Source organism: Podarcis muralis, chromosome 5 (genome assembly GCF_964188315.1).
Source record: "Podarcis muralis chromosome 5, rPodMur119.hap1.1, whole genome shotgun sequence".
Lineage (NCBI taxonomy): Eukaryota > Metazoa > Chordata > Lepidosauria > Squamata > Lacertidae > Podarcis > Podarcis muralis.
Window position 1 is genome coordinate 57,495,190 of NC_135659.1, and position 21,388 is coordinate 57,516,577.

General features: G+C 45.0%; 2 protein-coding genes across 9 annotated transcripts in view; one reads left to right on the plus strand and one right to left on the minus strand.

Annotated features, from left to right (window-relative positions):
- Positions 1–76: 76 nt before the first annotated feature.
- TAF11 (TATA-box binding protein associated factor 11) lies at positions 77–14,973 on the minus strand. Of its 2 annotated transcripts, XM_028734095.2 has the most exons (6): positions 14,876–14,973; positions 6,077–6,303; positions 3,789–3,919; positions 2,997–3,084; positions 1,876–1,972; positions 77–567 (listed from the first exon to the last, which is right to left on the minus strand). In XM_028734095.2, the coding sequence occupies exons 2-6, from the start codon at positions 6,233–6,235 to the stop codon at positions 437–439; spliced, it is 606 nt and encodes a 201-aa protein (XP_028589928.2). In that variant the 5' UTR covers positions 6,236–6,303; positions 14,876–14,973; the 3' UTR covers positions 77–436. The 2 variants fall into 2 exon arrangements, with proteins under 2 accessions (XP_028589928.2, XP_077785041.1); XM_077928915.1 differs by lacking the exon at positions 14,876–14,973 and having other exon boundaries at positions 6,077–6,357.
- An 89-nt stretch (positions 14,974–15,062) lies between these two features.
- Positions 15,063–21,388, plus strand: part of ANKS1A (ankyrin repeat and sterile alpha motif domain containing 1A) — a 118,212-nt gene continuing 111,886 nt past the window's right edge. For 3 of the 7 annotated variants that reach the window (XM_077928911.1, XM_077928903.1, XM_077928912.1), the window contains exon 1: positions 15,064–15,330. In XM_077928911.1, the coding sequence (XP_077785037.1) occupies positions 15,146–15,330 (185 nt within the window). In that variant the 5' untranslated portion in view covers positions 15,064–15,145. Of the gene's footprint in view, positions 15,331–21,388 lie in introns of all 7 variants that reach the window. The other 4 variants (XM_077928900.1, XM_077928905.1, XM_077928913.1 and 1 more) reach the window with 2 other exon arrangements.

A 21,388-nucleotide genomic window follows, 5' to 3' on the forward strand; every position in this document is an offset into this window, starting at 1 on the left:
TTATATTTCACACAACTTGTAAGTTTAATATCAGAGAACTGGATGCAGAATCAAACATTAGTCTCAAGGAAAAAAATATTAAAAAGTAGTTCCTTTATTAGAGATGATTGCCATTACATTTCATTCTTAGCAACAGGAATTTTCTTATTTAGTTGCCTTTGTTCAATAAGTATAAACTTACGATGGCAATGTTTTATACAGTTTATTGACTGCATACTTAAATGTTTCTGTACTCAGTCCAAATATAGCATGCAGTATAACTTCTATCAGAATGACCTAGAATTTCATAAGTAGTTTATTAAATGTTTCCCCCAGTAAGATCATATACGTTTAGATGGCTTTAAGCAATCTGAAGCCACCATCTGCAAAAGTTATTTTCAATTATTCAAAGGTGAATGATTTTCATCCCACTGAAGACTCTTCGCCAATCTCCTCTTCAGTGAAAAATAATTTTTTTGTATTTTGAATTTGGGATCTGCCCTCGTGACTTCAATCGTCTGACTGCTTCACGCATGTGTTTGGGCTGCAGAGGGGGTGATTCTCCCCACTTTTCACATACATCTAGTGCTGAAAACAAACAAGTATTTTATATCAGTTTGTTGGTTCAATACATTTTACATACCCCCATTTGGTTACAAAATCTGCCTTATTTCTACAAACATTTTAGCTTTAAAAGTAGTTGATACATGTGTATATTTCTTTACATTCTAACAACCAGGCATACTAGTACAGTGGTACCTCGGGTTACATACGCTTCAGGTTACAGACTCCGCTAACCCAGAACTAGTACCTCGGGTTAAGAACTTTGCTTCAGGATGAGAACAGAAATCGTGCTACGGCGGCACGGTGGCCCCATTAGCTAAAGTGGTGCTTCAGTTTAAGAACAGTTTCAGGTTAAGAACGGACCTCCAGAACAAATTTAGTACTTAACCCGAGGTACCACTCTATTTAGCCGATAGACTGAATGGACTAACAAAAGGCCAGATTCACTAGTCAGTGCAAGGACTCCCAATAGCACAACAGGTGTTTTCCATCTTCATGCATTCTGGAGGTTCAGGAGATCCCACAGAAGAGCACATGGGCAGAAGAGAGGGGAGATTGTTCCATTATGCGAGCAGAAATGCTTGCGCTGACAGAACAATCTCCTTATACTGAATTCCACCCCAAAGCAGTTGACTCTACTTTAGTATATACTCAGTTTCTGTAGTTATATAAATACTATAACTTGCATCTGAGAATCAAAATGTCAAAACAGCAGTTTAACTTGTTGGGGTGGGGGAATGGAGTACAGTCATACCTCCGGTTGAAGTAGCTTCGGGTTGAGCGTTTTTGGGTTGCGCTCCGCAGCGGCCCGGAAGTAACGGAGCGCGTTACTTCCAGGTTTCACTGCTTGCGCATGCGCTCAAAATGATGTCACGTGCATGCGCGGAAGCGGCGACCCGCGCATGCGCAGATTGCGTTCGCTTCAGGATGCGAACGGGGCTCCAGAATGGATCCTGTTCGCATCCAGAGGTACCACTGTACTGCATACCATTACTATGCTACCAAAACTTAAAAGATAAACGCAAGTGGCTTAAGAATTCTTCCATTTGAGAAGAATTTAGATAAAATTGAATGAGTATTCCCTACCATTGGGTAGAAAATTGGGCACATACATAGGATAGAATGGGTAACATCCTATTTTTGTGTTTAGAAAGCAAGTGCTTAGGTAAATTATTCATACTGTTACACTGGGTTAATAGCCATATTTCTCTTAAAACTACTGAGCTATTGCAAATTCATAGAAATGAAGAACTGCAATAATATTTCAGAATAAAGGATTACAGAAAACCTGTTTAACTCTATACAAGTTTTAAATATTCTTCTTTTACTCACCTTCTTCTACTACCTCTCCAACAAAGACTTTGGAAATTCCTGACATGGCGATAACTACATTCTGAGAGACAGAGGTTCCAGTAATTGACTGGATCAGCTGAGGAGGGGAATGATAATTTGATTTTAAAGGGTTAAGTTCTTTATGTTCCAATCACAAACATTACTGGCAATGACAACTGTGCTGCCACAGGGTTTCAGCATAGTTTATGTCAGACTGAGGTTTAAAATTCATAATCTGTGTAACGGAAATATTGCATCTATTGGGTTGTATCCTGCTAAGTCGTCATGTGTCCTAAATGGGGAGGGGAAGAGGGCCTGCCAAAACAATCCAATGAGTACAGAGCTAGCTCAGTGGGCGCAGAATCCCGTATTTTTCGCCCTATAGGATGCACTTTTCCCCCTCCAAAAATGAAGGGGAAATGTGTGTGCGTCCTATGGGGCTTTCGCTGAAGCCTGGAGAGCGAGAGGGGTCGGTGCGCACCAACCCCTCTCGCTCTCCAGGCTTCAGGAATCTATCTGCAAACCTTGGGAGCCCGCGGGAGTTCCCGCCGGGCTCCCAAGGCTTGCGGACAGCAGCCTGCAGCCCGAAACTTGGGGAGCGCAGCGGAGCACGCCCCGGGCTTCGGGCAGCTCTCCACAAGCCTTGGGAGCCCGATGCGACTTCCCGCCAGGCTCCCAAGGCTTGCAGACAGCAGCCTGCAGCCCGAAACCCAGGGAGCGCAGTGGAGCGCACCCCGGGCTTCGGGCAGCTCTCAGCAAGCCTTGGGAGACCGGCGGGAGTTCCCGCCGGGCTCTTAAGGCTTGCTGATAGCAGCCTGTTCTGGGGGCTGGGGTCGGGGGAAGCTCGGGCTTCCCCCACCCCAGCCCCATGCCTGGGGGGGGGGATTTTTTTTCTTTATCCCCCCCCCCAAAAAAAACTAGGTGCGCCCTATGGGTGGGAACAAAAAGGAAAGAAGAGGGGAATTTTATATAGCATGCAGGAAGCGGACATGGCTGATTGACAGTAATCCTGAAATCAAGCACTCCATACTGCAACATTTTGTTGCGGGTTCCATTTGTACATCATAAGATATAACTCGGCAAGCTGCTTTACTTTAAATTGAATTGGAACAGAACCGTACCCGTTTAATAGCAGCCTTAGGAAAAGCTGACCGGCGATACATCTCGTAACGATTTAGTTGTTCTTCAGAGAAAGAGGAAACAAGAATTCTAGAAAGAAAAGACCAATTATACCCCAGATTTAGAAACAACACGTTTACCCTATACACATCTTTATAGCTACAAAACTGCATAGCTTGTGAAGTTGGGGAAAGACAATGGTAAAGTACTTCGTTTGAAAGAAAGAATCTGGAAGGGGAGAGTATTGTGCAGTGCCACACGATAATTATTCCTTCCTATGTTACAGTATTAATCGTTCAATCCTATACATGCCTACTCAAAACTGTCCCACTAAGACCAATTTTTTTAATTTGTGCAGCTTTTATGACACTTTTCAAGAGCAGGGCTCCTTCCAAAGCCATTCTGAGGAAATAAATTATAACAAAAATATGATAAAAACATCATCAGAATCCAAGCACTAACAATCACATACAAATTACAAGTTTTTTTATGGGACTTACTCCCAGGTATGTGTATAGGATTGCTACCTCAGTATTTCTTGGTTGTAAATTTAATTTCCAGTCTGATCCTATGCATACTTACTCCAAAGTAAGTCTCACTAGTTACTCCCAAGTAAGTATGCATAGGGTTGCAGCCTCAGTACCACCTCCTTCCCACCCACCCCCAAAAAGGCAGGGAAATCAACAGTACTGTTTATCTACAAGACATTACAGCTTATCTTACAAGCCTCCTATTATACAAAACATTTAGCATTAATAAAAAGATTTATGTCATGTAGATGTAAGATTACTTACTGCATTTTTTGAATCTCATCTTCATCTACTTTATGTTTTTTCTCTTTTTTCTCCTTTATCTCTATTTTTATTTTCTTGGCTGCACAAGGCTGTGAAGTAGACTCCTCTGTTTCTTCGTACTCGGTTTTAATCTAGTATAAAAAAACTTGTTCAGCTTGGCTATACTGTTGGTATGTTCAGATTGGTTATAGTTATAGTTTCTAATTAAAGTTGTCACGTGCAAAAGATTTTCATTATTTTTATTATTAGCTCCACTCTCTATATTGCCACATACATGTCGTGACTTGCGTGATTTATTAAACAAAAGATAGAACAAGATTTCAACTTCTTCAAACAACTGAACTTTAAAAAAAAATTATTCCTTCTCTCTCCAATGTTGAGATTTTATTTCAATCAGTGTCTTGCACAGCATGGAAGCATGCGGGAGGTGGGGGGAGTAGACATACCCTTCGGCATTTCACTGATAAAATACTAACTTTTGTATAAAAGACAATTCTTATTCCAAGGGTCATCATGCAAGAAGCACCCTGTCCCCTGACACATAACTAAAGGGTATTCTGTGCATGCTGTTACACTATTTTAATTTATTATGTAACAGCCTTTATTGCACTAGCTTTGGAAGCATGGGTTCTTAATAGACTGCCAATAAAGTGTAACATGGTGGTATCCAACAAAGTGGTTCTGTTAGCGCAAGGATTTCTGTTTGTGCAAAATGGAACTTCCCTTTCTTTTCTTCTCCCCATGCAATTCCATTCCCCCCCCCCCAAAAAAAAACACTGTTCTGGAGGGTTGGGGGAACCACAGGCAGAGGAGATGGATGTGAAGTTCCACTGCACAGCCAAAAGTCATTGTACTACTGAAGCTACTTAAAGTACTGCTCTTAAAGTTTAATCCTTACAGAATAACCAACTTCAACACAACCATCAATCTGGAAAGGCAACTGCGATGATGAGGAAATGGAAGTCGAACAATGCAATGGTATCTTGTGTTCATGAACTTCAAGTGTAGTCCAAACAAGACTGAATTTGAAGATACCTCGGGCAGTGTGTTTATGCACACATAAATATGTAAAAAAAAAAGACATGACCAGAAGGCAAGATGGACAAGATTTACCAGTTTCTAGGGAGGTTATGTTTACTATTCAGCATTGCAGTAAAAACAAGAGAGTCTTGTGGCACCTTAAAAGATTAGCAGATTTATTATGACACAAGTTTTCATAGATATCAAGTGCAGAAAGAAGTATGGTGCAGGAGCAGCCCTGACATCCTGGCCTGGGCACTGTTATTTGCTCCGTTCTTGGATCTGATCAAGGGAAGGGGTACAAGACAGAATGTGCATGAACAGATGAAGTTATAGATCCTATAAGTCAATTAAGAACTTGGGCCTGAGCTTGTTTTCCTTCCTCTCCAGCCCTTTTTCTTCCTATATCTTTTAGATATTATGCTGAAGAGTGGGAACTGTCATAGGAACATATGCTCTACCAATGAGCTATGGCCCTTCCCCTTTCCTTTGTAAACTGGTTTAGGAGCATTTTTGGCTAAAGAATAAATGCCTTAAACAATATATAAATTCATCAGATGCATTGAGCGTTATCCTTTACTGTATTGCATTAATGCAACACATGGGGAGGTGAGATGGTAAGGAGGGAAAAAAGAAGTAAATGAAACACAAGATTACAGCCAGTGATGATGAAAATAGAGCCTGAATGCAAAATAAGCAAAGTGACACTTTATGGCAGGAGTGACAGGGTCAGTCTGTCCATTTCCCAGACATTTAAGGTCTAATTCAGCCGTGGTGAACCTGTAGCCCTCTACATGTGGTTGGACTCCCAACTCCCATAAGTAGGCAGAATGGCAGTGTTCAGGGATGAGAGGAGCTTTAGCCATAGGGTGGTCTATACTCTATAGGTTCCCCCTCCCGGCTCTAACTGATTTGTGAATGGGTGTACTTTTTGTAGTCCATTTCCTTCTAATCTCACTGGTCAAAATCCCCTCTTTGTTTATATGCCTACCTGCAACTGAGGATAACTGCTCATGTATATGATGAAGTGGATACTTTGTCCTGTAAAACTTATGCCATAACTAATTTGTTATGTATTTAAGGTGCCAAAACATTCTGGCAAGAATTACTATTAAAGAGATGCTGTCGCTGATAAATATGGGCAGTTGGAGCACAGGGAACCGGGGAGGGGAAATCCAACCACCTTTCAAGTAAGAATTTAGCAGCAGCCCATCGACCCCCAGAAAAAAAAGGTTAATGTGAGCGTCGCTTCCTTCTCTTCTACACACCTCTCGATCCTGCGCCTCCTCCTTCACCACCACAGGAGCCTTCTCTTGCCCCTCGGCTAATTCCGCGGCGAGGATAGAGGACTCCTCCGCGGGAGACGTAGAAGATACAGCCGGCGGAAGAACAGCATTCTCCGTACGAGATTCTGCAGCTTCAGCCATTGTTCCCAGGAGGAGGATCTGTCGCGCTCTGGTGACGTCATCGGAGATGCGTCCTCCCCTTCTGGTCTCTGTTTCCATAGCAACACATCACGCCCAAGCATAGGAAGGGGAAAATAAATGAGCTGCACGGTGAAAAATGCCAGAAAGGGGCCGTCTCACTCAGCTTCAATGAAAACAACAATCCTGTATTCGCGTTTGAACGGTGGAAATGCTACAGAGCATCACACAGGGAGAGTAGCAGCCACTGGGCAAGGGGACTTTTGGGTTGCTGGCTTATTTTTAAACTGAACTTGAATATTAAAGTGGATGGTGGATCTTTAAAATGTGCATCTATTCACCAACATTTGCATCTTTGGACATGTTTGTAAGTCTTCTTTGAGGCAGGTAGTCATGACCAAAACACAGAACCCAAGACCGTAAAGGTGGCTGCAATTCAAGGATGCACATGATTTTGGACCATACTTATTTGTTGCCATGGCCAGTGATGGACCTACATTTTGGGGGCCTTGAAGCCTGAACTGTCATAGGGGCCCCTTTGCAACCAGCAATGAGGTCTGGGTAACCACTGCTATCTTCTTCAGTGGGGTTGTTCTATGACAGACCACCACACCTTTATAACTACTGTACTGACTTCTCAAAGTTTGGGATTGTTGAACTATATACAAAAATAAAATAAAATAAAACAAAACACTTGAGGATATATATTTCTTTGCCTGCCATTAAAAAGCCCACAATGTAGGCACCTGGCAAGCCTCTCTGAGGAGGGCATTTCATTGTTCTTTAGTAGCCAACCAATGTATCTACATCATTCCAAAAAGGAAGGAAGCCCAGGCCAGAGTTCATACTTTCAACTCCTGTGGAGAAGTCATTTTTAAATTCAGTTTCAGAGGTAAAGTATGTAAAGGGTTAACTGCATATAAACCATACATTAAAGCACATGGCTTCCCACAAAAAACTCCTGAGAACTCTAGTTTACCCCCAAAGTGCTATAGTTTCCTGCACCCATAAGAAAGTATAGTTCCCAATTCTTTGGAGGATGCCATGTACATCAAATGTATTGCATGGATGTGACCTTATATACAAGGCATCAACAGGACGTTAGTGGGTGACTGACTGTTTTAACTGTCACATTACTGTACATTGTCTAAAAGGTAGCTCTGGGAATGAGGTTCTGTCTTTAAATGCTGTCACTGGGGGTTTGAAAACTGGTGTAATTTGATGGGTCAGGTCATCCCATTGAACTAGAGTTGGGGTCTGGTGAGAGGGGAGAATTCCACCCAAGTCTACTGTACATTGTCTAAAAGGTAGCTCTGGGAATGAGGTTCTGTCTTTAAATGCTGTCACTGGGGGTTTGAAAACTGGTGTAATTTGATGGGTCAGGTCATCCCATTGAACTAGAGTTGGGGTCTGGTGAGAGGGGAGAATTCCACCCAAGTCTGAAGTGATTGGCTGCAGTTAGAAATAAAAGGGCAGCCTCAAGCCACAGTTAAAGTTGGCAGGTGGATGGGTCACAAGTCAGTCAGTGTAAGAAGCAGCAATAGAGCTGGAAGCTGGAGCCAGGGGTAGGGCATCTAGACTTAAAGGTCTGAGAGAAGACAAGAACACTAAATGGAGCTGAGGAGGTATATGGGGGAAAGGGAGCATCCCAGAGACAGCCTTTGAGAGAGCTCTGAAGCCAAGAGTCAGTGATGCTGCTGAATGCAAGTGCCTGAAGGAGGAGAGTCTTGGACCTAGGTGAAGATGGTGGCCGAAGTCCTGATAGAAGCCTGAGAGACTCCAGAAGAAAGTAGACCTGAGTGAGAACTGCAAGTCTTTGGGGCATAGTTGGTGAGTGTTAACTGAATGTGTTTAGGGAAACTGGCTATAGATAGTTAGGGTGGGGAACAGTTTAATTTTAGCACTATTGTTTTTTGCTGTGCTTCTATTTTTATTATTCTGTTAAGTTATTATATAGTTTGTATTTTGCCTTTTAAGGGGAAGGGTCAGGGCTGCCTGGGAGTGGGTCTCAGCCAATAGAATGGCTGGGGCAGGTTCCACAGGAGGGAATGTATTGGGACACCCGATCTCAGTGATCACGGGCCGGAGGAGGAGTTACGCTAAGACCAGACCATGTCATTACCGAGGAGGCAGGTTTAGTCGTTGGTTGAGGACTATCCCTGCCTCCAGGTCTGGTCCTGACCGGAAGGATACTGGAATCAGCAAGGGAAACCCACATGACCTGAAAGTGTTGCTGTGCAATGCCAGGTCAATGATGAATAAAACCACTGCCATCCACGACGTGATTGTGGATGGAGGATTTGACCTGGCATGTGTGACAGAGACCTGGTTGGATGAGGCAGATGGGCCTGTCCTTGCCGCTGCTTGCCCACCAGGTTTCTCTTACGCACAGCAACCCAGGTCATGTGGGCGGGGAGGGGGGGTTGCAGTGATTTTTAGGAAGTCATTAGTCTGCACCAGGCGTCCTATTGGGAAGACCCAATTTTCTGAGTGCATGTTCTGGAAGTTGGGCAATAGGGGCAGTACAGGATTCCTATTGGTGTACCGACCTCCCCGCTGCACCAAGGATTCCCTGCCCGAGCTGCTTCAGGTCGTGGCGGATATGCTCCTGGAGACACCTAGCTTGGTTGTCCTGGGGGATTTTAACATCCATGCCGACACGACCTTACAAGGGGCCGCTCGGGACTTTGTTGAAAGCATGGCCTCCATGGGGCTGTCCCTGAATAAGTTTGGCCCAACTCATAGCCGCGGACATGCCTTAGACTTGGTGTTTACCTCTACAGATGTTGGTGATCTGACATTATCTAAAAGCGAAACAAAAGAAGTGCCATGGTCAGATCACTTCCTGGTGCAACTGGACTTCTCCGCGACCCTTCCCCTCTGCAGGGAGGTGGGACCGATTCGGATGGTCCGCCCCCGCCACTTAATGGATCCAATTGGCTTCCAGAGAGTGGTAGGGGATGTTTTATCCCAAGTTGATGGCCTTTCAGCTGATTCCCTGGTGGCCCGCTGGAATGCGGAGTTAACCAGGGCTATTGACTGTCTGGCTCCGAAGCGCCCTCTCCGATTGCATGGAGCCCGGACAGCCCCGTGGTTTTCCCCGGAGCTGAGGGTGATGAAACAATCGTTGAGACGGCTAGAGCGCTGGTGGCGGAAAACTCATTCTGAATCAGACCGGACACGGGCTAGAGCTCAACGTCGAGCCTACCAAGTGGCAATGGCGACGGCGAAGAGGGCCTTCTTCACCGCCTCCATTGCATCTGCAGAAAACAGCAGCAGGAGACTTTTTCAGGTAGTTCGCAATCTATCGGAACCACCTGCACCACCGGGGCCTGGTAGGGACCCCAAGATCTCCTGCAATGCTTTTGCAAAGTTTTTTGCAGATAAAGTCGCTCAGATTCAGAAGGAGGTAGACTCCACCATGGGAGCAGGGCCAGGGTGGGAGAGTGCTAGAGTTCTGTCTGGTCCTGTTACATGGGATCAATTCCAATCTGTTACCTCCGAGGATGTGGACAGGCTGCTTGGACAAGTGAAACCGACCACCTGTCTCCTGGATCCTTGCCCATCCTGGCTGATAAAAGCGAGCCGGGAAGGGCTGGGCGATGGGCTCTGCGGGGTGGTGAATGCTTCCCTCTATGAGGGAGCCTTCCCAGACCCGCTGAAAGAGGCGGTCATTAAACCACTTCTTAAAAAAACATCTTTAGACCCAGCCAATTTGGCCAACTATCGCCCAGTCTCAAATTTACCATTCTTGGGCAAGGTGATTGAGCGGGTGGTTGCCAGACAACTCCAAGCACGCCTGGAGGATGCGGACCATTTGGATCCCTTCCAATCGGGATTCAGGCCTCACCATGGGACTGAAACTGCCTTGGTCGCGCGGGTTGATGATCTCCGGCGGGCTAGGGACAAAGGTGAGAGCTGTTTCCTAGTTCTGCTGGATCTCTCAGCGGCTTTTGACACCATCGACCATAACATCCTTCTGGACCGTCTAGAGGGGCTGGGAGCTGGGGGCACTGTTATACGGTGGTTCCGCTCCTTTCTCCTGGGCCGTGTCCAGAAAGTGGTGGTGGGGGATGAGTGTTCAGACCCCTGGGCTCTCACTTGTGGGGTGCCTCAGGGTTTCGTCCTCTCCCCCATGCTTTTTAATATCTATATGAAGCCGCTGGGAGAGATCATCAGGGGGTTTGGACTGGGTGTTCATCAGTATGCAGATGACACCCAGCTCTACCTCTCCTTTAAATCAGAACCAGTGAAGGCGGTGAAGGTCCTGTGTGAGTGCCTGGAGGCTGTTGGGGGATGGATGGCGGCTAACAGATTGAGGCTGAATCCTGACAAGACAGAAGTACTGTTTTTGGGGGACAGGGGGCGGGCAGGTGTGGGGGATTCCCTGGTCCTGAATGGGGTAACTGTGCCCCTGAAGGACCAGGTGCGCAGCCTGGGAGTCATTTTGGACTCACAGCTGTCCATGGAGGCACAGGTTAATTCTGTGTCCAGGGCAGCTGTTTACCAGCTCCACCTGGTACGCAGGCTAAGACCCTACCTGCCCGCAGACTGTCTTGCCAGAGTGGTGCATGCTCTAGTTATCTCCCGCTTGGACTACTGCAACGCGCTCTACGTGGGGCTACCTTTGAAGGTGACCCGGAAACTGCAATTAATCCAGAATGCGGCCGCTAGACTGGTGACTGGGAGTGGCCGCTGGGACCACATAACACCAGTTCTGAGAGATCTGCATTGGCTCCCAGTACGTTTCCGAGCACAATTCAAAGTGTTGGTGCTGACCTTTAAAGCCCTAAACGGCCTCGGTCCAGTATACCTGAAGGAGCATCTCCACCCCCATCGTTCAGCCCGGACACTGAGATCCAGCGCCGAGGGCCTTCTGGCGGTTCCCTCATTGCGAGAAGTAAGGTTACAGGGAACCAGGCAGAGGGCCTTCTCGGTAGTGGCTCCTGCCCTGTGGAACGCCCTCCCAGCAGATGTCAAAGCAATAAACAACTATTTTACTTTTAAAAGTCATCTGAAGGCAGCCCTCTTTAGGGAAGTTTTTAATGTTTGATGCTGTACTGTTTTTAATATTCAGTTGGAAGCCGCCCAGAGTGGCTGGGGAAACCCAGCCAGATGGGCGGGGTATAAATAATAAATTATTATTATTATTATTATTATTATTATTATTATTTAAATAGAGGGACAAACTAAATCAAAGCCAGCTTCTTAAATAAAAGGTACTCTTATGGTGTAACCATTCTGAGTTAATGAAACAATTACCAAGTAAACATCTAGATCTAGTAACTGTACAAACATCAGCATATGTTTATATTGAAACAACACATAATTTTCTATGGGGGAATTCAACACAGCACTATGGTCAGTTGTGCCTGACAGAATGATCTCTCCTCTCCTCCTCCTATATGCTGCTCTGGGTTTTTTTTCTAAAAAAAATAAAAATCCTGACCCCCAAAGCACAGTGGTATGCTGGGGAACAAAGGGGATAAAGCCTTGTTGCACTATCAACAGTCCTTCTGCAGGCTTCTGCTGGCAGGACCAGTTAGTTGAGTCCAGCCCCATTTTTAGGCTTGTACATAGCTACCAGTAGGTAAACTGAAGTATTATAATTGACTTGATATTTAGATACATGGTGGGGCAGTGGTACTAGGGTGCATAAATAAGCAAAAGCTTTTAGTTAAAGATGAGAAAAAAAACAGGTGTGTAAGACCATGCCCTCTACAATAAGTAATGGCAGAGCTGGAAGAGGCAGGATGATTAATCAGAACTCATGATGAGACACTTTATCAAACTGAGGAGAATTTTCTTCTATATTTTTACATTCATTTAGTATTTAAAATTGTAAATCACTTTGGATGACATCACAGAAACACAAAAATGCATTAAAGTTAAACCAATGAAATAAAGAAGGGAACACATTTTGTGTCAAGATTTTTTCAGGGGGTAATGTATCATGGCTGTACTAGAGAATACAAAGAAATCAAAAAGCTCATATACAGAACATAAGCTGCTGGTATTTTAAATGCTTTTGAAATCCTTGCCTGCATGATGCTTAACATTTGCTTATATAGAGATGCTTTAAAATGAAGGATGTGTTTGCCATTGTCTGCCTATATACAGTCTTGGTCTAATAGTCTAGCTAAGCTGTGGTCTAAACCACAGAGCCTAGGGCTTGCCAATCAGAAGGTCGGCAGTTCGAATCCCCACGACGGGGTGAGCTCCCATTGTTCGGTCCCAGCTCCTGCCCACCTAGCAGTTCGAAAGCACGTCAAAGTGCAAGCAGATAAATAGGTACCGCTCCGGCGGGAAGGTAAATGGCGTTTCTGTGTACTGCTCTGGTTTGCCAGAAGCGGCTTAGTCATGTTGGCCACATGACCCGGAAGCTGTCTGCGTACAAACACCGGCTCCCTCGGCCTACAGATCGAGATAAGCACTGCAACCCCAGAGTAGTCCGTGACTGGACCTAATGGTCAGGGGTATCTTTGAGACCATTAAAGGTGTGTTCTACATAAAGCAAGTTTATGAGTACACATTCAATGCCAGATGAAGAAAAAGCAGTACTTGGGAATGAAAAATGGTATATAAACACATTTAATATAATTGTTGGGCTGGAGATGATAGGAGACAAACTAATAAAGATGGAGGCATTCATATACAAGCTGACTAGCATCGTGACAAGTCACAAGAACCACTAATTCTTGCAGTGTGGCTATTGTTATCATACCAAGGTGTGCAGGCATCAAACCCCTGCTACCCTAGGTGAATCAGGCCCTCCACTTGGAGCTATGTAGACAACAAAGCAACAGTAGCACACTTTTCTTCTTAATGCAAAATCAAGCATAGAACAAAATCACCACAGTTTCACCACAGCGGGGAAAGTTATTTTAAGCAGGGAGGGACAATCAGCAAGGACTTATGGAGGCAGACTGTACGTTTTAGAAAGTGGAAGACTGCTGTAATTGCTTGCAGTATGCACACGCGCGCGCGCGCGCACACACACACACACACACACACACACACACACTCCTGTCCCGCTATTGCTTCTGGTCTATCAGGTTTTGCAAGGTTTTTTTGTGTATCAAAACCTGTTTGACCAGAAATCGTAGAACAAAGGAAAACAGTGTGCATTCTGTGAACAACAATGGCTCTAACTTAAACTTTCTTAAAACTATTGTCTGTCCTCAGTTTCAGAGCTAATTTGAAAACAACCCTAAAGTTTTCAAGGTCATTATTTGTGTACACACACACACACAGTATATCATACATAGACATACTGTATAGACACCTTGGGAAATAACAAAATCTAATGGAATATATGAGAGGTATGGAATAGATGGGCAAAAGCATAGGAAGCTGCTTTTCTGCTTTGATCCAGTACTGGCCACTTCCAAGTGGCAGCTGCACTCGGAAATAGAGCTGGGAACCTCTGGCCTACAGGCCTATCATGGTGACATCACTTGATGATCAGAGCAGTGGGAATAAATTCTTTGCAGGGCACACAGCCAAGGCAGCAGGATTTTATCTCCTTTCAATCAGCTCATGAGCAAGGTATGTGTGTGTGTTAAATCCTGCTCAAATCAAACAGGCGTGGCAAGGGCTATCTGAAAACTCCCTGCCGCCTCTGTGCTGCTGGTTTTGTGTCTGGTCTACTCCAATTCTCTTGTTTGCTCCCTTGTCCAGGCTGAGAGGGCTATTTTAGTTCTAGCTGCAGAGCAGGGGAAAGTGTGTGAGTGTAGTTTCTCTGAAACCACACTAAAAATGACTGCTCAGGTGAAGTATTTTCAGTCTCAGTCCTATGACCCTCTAACTAGATAAGTCAGAAAGTAAACACTGAGCAGAAAAATCCTACTTTGAAATAAAACAAACTGCATTGGCCAACAAGGCATTGTAAAGGTACTGAAGCATCTGCCAACATGTTTATTTCAGCTACTGCTTTTCATAGTTTACACAGCCTACTACTGTCCTTAGGCTTTGATTTCTCCACCCCTCACTCTAAAATTCCAGGATTAAAAGCAAAACAGAGCCTGAGAGGGTAACAGAGGTAAACATCATTGTGCCTCCCTGATGCTGGATTACAACTCTCATAGTCCCAGACCATTAGGCCTAGTAGCTGGGGCGGACGGGAGCTGCAGTCTCCCAACATCTGGAAGGCACAACATTAACTACCCCTGGGGTAACACGCAGTCTGGCTAGCAAGGCTGATTCAAACGTTACCAACTTCCTACGCAGAAGGTGCCGTTTGCAGGGTAACCACTTGGTCCTTAACAGCTATAGATGTTTTGCCTCCATAGGTGGGAGCTGTGCCCAACTGCAGCTGCCTTGCATGCCCACATGCAGCGAAATAGCTACGTGTACGATCTCCATACGTTACAATCTACACGCAGGTTTCCCCACAAACGACGTCCTTGGGGGGGGGGGGACCAAACAACAGCAACAACAACAACCAGTAACTTGTGAGGCAGCTGTCGAGCGATCTTCATATGGGAAATTCTTAGCTCCTTTGTCCTTTTCATCCGAAGAAACCTGCTGTGGACTTGGAGCGGACCCTTCGATATTTCTTGCAGATGGCCGAAAGTGGTGGGGATGTTCCGTGTGATCGCAGTGGGGGAAGGGTAGTAGCCTCCCACTTTTACCTTGCCTTACCTCATCCTTTCAGGAAGCAGCCACTGAATGAAAGGGAATTGCCAGCGTGTGTGTGTGTGTATCTATGTATAATCGAGGCTCCCTCCCTCCCTCCTTGTCTTGGGTAGTGCTGGGGGCAGGCGCCGCTCGGCGAGGGGGCGTGGCCTCCTCGGCTCCGCCCCGGAAGGACGCGCCGGCTGGGCTGAGGCAGCGGCGGCGGCAGCGGCGGCAGCCGAAGACGGGTAGTAGTATAGAGGCGGGGGGTTTGGCTTCCCGGGCCGGGGCCGGGCCATGGGGAAAGAGCAGGAGCTGCTGGAGGCCGCCCGCACCGGGAACCTCCCCGCCGTGGAGAAGCTGCTTTCGGGCAAGCGCCTCAGCTCGGGCTTCGGCTCCGGCGGCGGCTCCGGGTCCTCGGGGGGCGGCGGCGGAGGTGGCAGCGGCAGCGGCGGGGGGCACCCGCTCTCCAGCCTCCTCAGGTAGGGGCTTCGACCTGGGGGGGGGGGCGGAGTTGCTCGGAGGTGGGGGGCCGAGGGAGCCCGTGCCAGGCTGCCTTGCCATGGGGCGGGTGGGGGTGTGTCTCCTCGAGCGCCTTGAGGTGCGGTTGTCCGCGGGCAGAATCCCCGCCTTTCGGAGGCGCAGCGGCGGCCGCCCATGTGTTTTCCGAGCGCGGCGGCGCCTTCGGGGTTACCTCGGGCGCAGAGAGATCCGAAGCCCCGAGAGATCCTCTGGCGGGCGCGCGGAGGGAAGAGGGGCTCCGGGCGGCGAGGTGCAAAGGTGGCAGGGGCGTGTTTCTGGGGCTTCCGGGTTCCCTGGAGAAAGTGGCTTTTCAGCCGCGGTTCCTCTCTAGAAAGAGGCAGTGAGGCTTTTTGGCTGGGGAAGCGTCTATTGTAAACTTTTGTTTTGAGAAGCGCTGGCGTCAACACCGGAGACTGTGGCGTGAGGGTGATTTGTGCTTTACACCTCCTGGGTGAGGGTGGGATCCAAAAAACTCAGCCTCTGTTCATTGATCTCTAACTTTTCAGCCAAATCGTGCTTTCTTTTTCTGCATTTTTAGTGTGAAGTTGCTCTTTTTTACCTGCCTCAGGCATGACTTAAAATTCTAAGGCTTGGAGTCATGGTCTTCAGCTTGTGAGTGCCTGGACCTAAGATGGGTTCCACCACTGGCACCTTTTCTATTTCCCTCTGTGTGTGCAGTTGAAGGTTTCTTTTAGAGAAGGGAGTATAGGACAGAAAGAAAATGAAGGAAATGGGAGTCTGCATGCAAAGGATCCGACAGATGTAAGCAATGTAAAATCAAGTAGATGTTGTGTACAGGTTAACTGTAGCTCTTAGGGCTGATGGGTACTGCACTATAATTGTGTACTTTTTCTAGTTCTGCAGTATCCAAACCTTTATGGTGTTCCTGGGATGCATCCCTCCTCTGCCCTAGCTTCTCACAGCTGTATGGCTGCTTTTTTGATTTCTCAGGTTTTCTTTTGTGTGTGCCCCTTCCTCAAAAAGCTGGTGATGTGACTTGTAATATCTCCCTCACTGTGATTGGGACAGGAGTGTGTTAGCTTCATATATCTAAGAAGGCCATTTCTTGGCCTTTGTAGATAACAATTCAGCTATTCTCAGCTTATCTTCCTGACTCTCTCAGGTCTAACAATTGTTCCAAAGAATAGTTACTTTGCCTGCCTGGTGGTCTGCGAGGTGACTTTGTGAAAAATAAGGTAAAACACTGAATCTCTAAAATATAAATTTCATACCGGGATAGTAAAACAGTACCTATATTAGGACCAGTTTTAAAATCACAGAACTAATATACTGTCTAAGCTTTCAAGTCCACTAGAACTCTGTCTAAGACTGGAATGCAAGTAAACACTTGCTATTTGAGAGCAAAACAACACTTGAGAGACAGAATAGAGGTTGGGGGAAGATGTTACTGGTTGTCATTGGAAGCCCCAGTCTGCAGTTTGCTACAACCATAGAGAGTTTTTGCAGATTAAGTTAGTGGCCATTCTCTCCTTGAAAGTATAGCAGCCAGAATTTGCCTGAATCTGTTTGGAGCATGCAGGTTTACTAGAAAAGTTCCATAAAGAGAGAGTAACATGAATACAGTGGAATCTCTGTTTTCAAGCGTTTCAGAAGCTGAACGATTCAGAACCTGAACGTCAAAAACCCGGAAGTAATTGCTTATGTTTTCGAACGTTTTGGAAGTCAGACATTCTTTCGGAATGGATTATGTTCAAAAACCGAGGTTCCACTGTACCTTTATTAGGACCAGCTGGAATGACAAATCATGCAAGCTTCTGAGTTGATCATAAGTCTTCAGACTGGTTGTTAAACAAAAAATGGGGGTGTAGAGAAAAGGAAAAATGTTGAACATGATGAAACCGAAGTTTGTATCAGTCTCAAAACAGAATGGAAGAGGCATTTCACATGCTTAAGTCTACCAGCTGCTGGGAAATACTCTCAGTTGGCTATTTGTCTAAAATTAATCTCTGGCTTCGTTAATGTGTTTTTCTTTACTTCGGCGCCTTACTTTATAAAAATTCTGAGTCACATGTATTGAAAGGGAGAGACCATTCTTGGTCTCAGCATGTCTTGTTGCAACCTGAGGTCTTTTTACAGATACAATCTAATATAATTAAGAATGCAGAATGACTCTGTTCTCTTAAGATTGTTACAAAGTGAGGATAGGGGTTTCTGTCATGTCTAGCAACATTTTTTCCTTCTCCTTACTTACTCCACCCTGAAAATCTCTCCCCAACTCAAAATTATACATTACTTTGTATCTAATAAAGGTAGTGTCTAACTATCATATAGAATTTACAAAAAAACCCTCAAGCGTTTTCTGTGTTTTGCCTAAAATGTAAGCATATCTACTTTTGTTTGTGTTGCACTATAGTAGTATTACAGTTTGTGTATTCAACTTAATTTATTTTCAGATCTAGATTATAATGTATTACAGCTTCTTTGTCTTTTTATAGCAGTTGGTAGATCAAACCTGGTAGCTGAATTACAAAGTGTCATCTGTAAAAATAATAACAACCGGATTAATAATACTAATTTAATCCCTTATTCAAACTTAACACTTTCCTACAGAGATTGTTTTTGCTGTACTTCAGGCATAGTTCCTTCATATGCCGGGTGAAATATAATTTGTGTGTGTTGCCATTTACACAAATATGCAAATCACACTATTGTGCGTGATTGATCTTTATTGAAGTGGATTTCTAAGCACTTATTTATAAAATGATTTGATTCCTGAAATGACAACTGTCTGAAGACCTTAATAGATGCTTCTCCACCTATGACTTTCCTAGGTTCCAATATCCCTAGGCAGGTTTCAGATCATCTTATGGTTCAAGCTCCAGTCCTAGAAACATTTAATGTGAGTAAACAATTGGACTCATTAGGATAACTTGTATGCATTTGAAGTTAAATGCATGTTTCCTGGAGTTGGTTAGAGCCTGTGACTTGGCATGTGGGCACATCCTGTTTGGAAGCATGGTTTGAATATATGAAAGGTCAGAATTGTTTGAAGTTGTTGGGGTGAAAATGTATCTTTTTCAGATGGAATCAGTGTAAGTTTGTATTGTGTTTGAGAGTCTGGCATGGACACTATAGATAGTGAATTAACTTGCTGAACTTCCTAATGTAGGCTTTGATGATTCTAAACAAAATAGTTCTGCTCCGTGTGACTACACAAACAGTAGGACTATTATAAACATACATGTTGTTAAACTCAAAATTGCTACAGTGGTACCTTGGGTTACAAACACCTCGGGTTACAAACACTTCCGGTTACAGACTCCGCTAACCCAGAAGTAGTATCTTGGGTTACGAACTTTGCTTCAGGATGAGAACAGAAATTGTGCGGTGGCGGCGGCAGGAGGTCCCATTAGCTAAAGTGGTACCTCAGGTTAAGAATGGTTTCAGGTTAAGAACGGACCTCCGAAACGAATTAAGTTCGTAACCAGAGGTACCACTGTATAGGGAAAATATTAAGCAGTATCCAAAACTGGTACTGATTACTGAAAGTCAACTGCACCTATTGCTGGAGGAAAGGAAGAGTTTTCAAGTTGCCAGTGTGACCAGTGCTTTTAAAAGCTTTAAAGGGTTTTTTAAAAGAGAAATTCTGTGAGTTTCTTGTTCAATTTTTCATGTTTATAAAGATGTCATCATTTTCTAGTTATGCAGAAGAAATACAAACCTTGTTCCACTATATAGAATGAGCACTTCAGACCTCATGGCTTTAGAGGTAAATGCATGCATGACTGCTGTGTAATTCTGCTTCGTTGTTATGCCCTGTAGCATGTGGTATCAATGTTGGTCCTATTGCAGAGCCCCATTATGGTAGTAATTGGTTTAACTCATTTCATATTTAATAGTTCATTGACATTTCAAGATTCTGTTCCCCTTCCCCTACCCCTATTTCTTTAGGAAGTATATGAACTGCAGTGGAAGTGTTTTTGTAGCATGTTACTCTGATATAGAATCTGTGTATCTGAAGAAGTGTGCATGCACACGAAAGCTCATACCAAGAACTAACTTAGTTGGTCTTTAAGGTGCTACTGGAAGGAATTTTTTTTGTTCTGATATAGAATGTTACTGATGAAATAAGGAACTGCAATGAAATGAGATATGAAGTGGATTTGATTGGAGAGGAGACAGAGTGGTTTAATAATAGGTAATTGAAAACTGAGGGATGGGAGTTTCAGTTACTTGGGAGCAGTGAGCTGCCTTAAATACCTTCATAACATTATTGCAGTCTTCCTACGTATGCAGTTCAAAACTGGATATTTTAAAGTATAAACAAGGGGGCACAAAGGGGACTCTTGTAGGTTAAACTGAAACTTGGCAGAGTGCAGTATGTGTTAAAGAAATATAGTGACTAAAGAATGCAAATGGGATTCAAAAGATCAGCATTCTGTCCAATAAAAATATTTCGGCTTCCTTATTAGTATGGATTTGTGTAATCACAACAGCTTTCTTAGTTACTCACAAATTGTCTAGGTCGAAATCTATATTGCTGGAAATGTTGTAGTATGCTGTCAAGGTGTGTGCCAAAATGGGTCTTTGACTCAGGTGAAATAAAGCCTGGTTTTGCCCCTGTGGTTGTCAGAGCCCTGTTACCAGCCAGCACATTTGATGCTGGAAAAAAATTAGTCACTGGTCAGGACTTGGTCTCTCACTCCGCTGAAGAAGAGATACCTGTATCCAATATTTTAGAAATATTTCAGAGAAGGTGTTTTAAGAGAGAATCTGAAATATGAGAATCATGGGAGCTCATTCTTGGCATCAGTATGCTGATGACACGCAGCTGTATTTCTTTTTCATCCAAGTTGGGTGAAGCAGTGGAAGTTCTGAACTGGTGCCCAGACAGGATAACGGGCTGGATAAGGGCCAATTAACTGAAATTCAGCCCCATTAAGGTGGATGCTTGTGGCTTGATGATTTAACCGATTCTGGATGGCATGGTACTGACCGGTGCCTGCCCCAAGATTTCTTACAGCTTTGGGGGCTGTTCCCATGTCCAGCTTTGTTACTAGAAGCCCAGGTGTGCCTCCAGAATGGACTAATGTGTTGTATGTGGGACTGTTTTTGAATTCTGTCTGGAAGTGGAATTAGTCAAATATATAACTGTTGGGAACACCACTTGCCAGTATTTGAAAAACTGTGCAGCTTACATTTTGTTTCCAAACACAATTTAAAGTTCATCTGCTTACCTTTACAAGCCTTACATGGCTTGGGATTCAGCATCCTGAAGGAATGCCTACTTCCATACCATTTTGATTGGTCTGTATTGAGTCCCTCCCTCCCAGGGGGTTGGACTAGATTAGGAAAGGGCAGTCTATTGATAGATCATCCAAAACCAGTTTGAAATCTAGATCATGGTAATGATTTCAGAATTTTGGCCAAGGCAATATATTGTGAATGCCAGCACTGTGCATCGCCAGCATTTCACACATGGCCTCCAGTCCTCAGCTCTCTTCAGAGAGCCCTGATGTTGAAAACCAGATATCAGGCCTAGACTAGATGACCCTCAAGGTTTCTTCCAACTCTACAATTCTATGATTCTTGATACATTTGCTAGCATCCAAAGAGCTGCTTAAGATCATACAAACAGCGGTGGAGGAAGCTGCTCAGGTACCTGGGACGGTGCGTCCTGGTGTGTGGTGAGGGCGGGGTGAGCCGCCCATAGAGGTGGGGCACACCGCAGGGCCTCTGGAGTCTGCCTGCCTCCTCCCACTCAGCCGCCCTACAGCTGGTGGACGGTTTGGGCAGCGTCGAGCCTGCGCACGCCCAAGCCACTGTGTCTCTCCCAGGAGGCCCCGCGGTGAGTGCCGCCCAGCATTTTTTCACCCCCCCCAGTGGTGACACCTGGGGTGGCCCACGCCCATCGCAACCCCCTTCCTCCGCCCCTGCATACAAAGAGCCTATACTAGCTTGGTGGACATCTTGAACTTTATAGCTCTATGACATATTGAAAGTTGCCTATTTACAAAGGGGTGAGTGGAGAGTGTGAATTCTTCTAAGGCTCATGTA

Excerpts from the sequence above, each read along its gene's own strand:
- TAF11 (XM_077928915.1), bottom strand. The coding sequence starts at position 6,313 with ATGGAAACAGAGACCAGAAGGGGAGGACGCATCTCCGATGACGTCACC. Across the intron at positions 3,920-6,076 it reads AGGAGGCGCAGGATCGAGAG|ATTAAAACCGAGTACGAAGA; the intron begins GTGTGTAGAAGA and ends TTTTTATACTAG. Across the intron at positions 568-1,875 it reads TGGAGAGGTAGTAGAAGAAG|CACTAGATGTATGTGAAAAG; the intron begins GTGAGTAAAAGA and ends GTTTGTTTTCAG.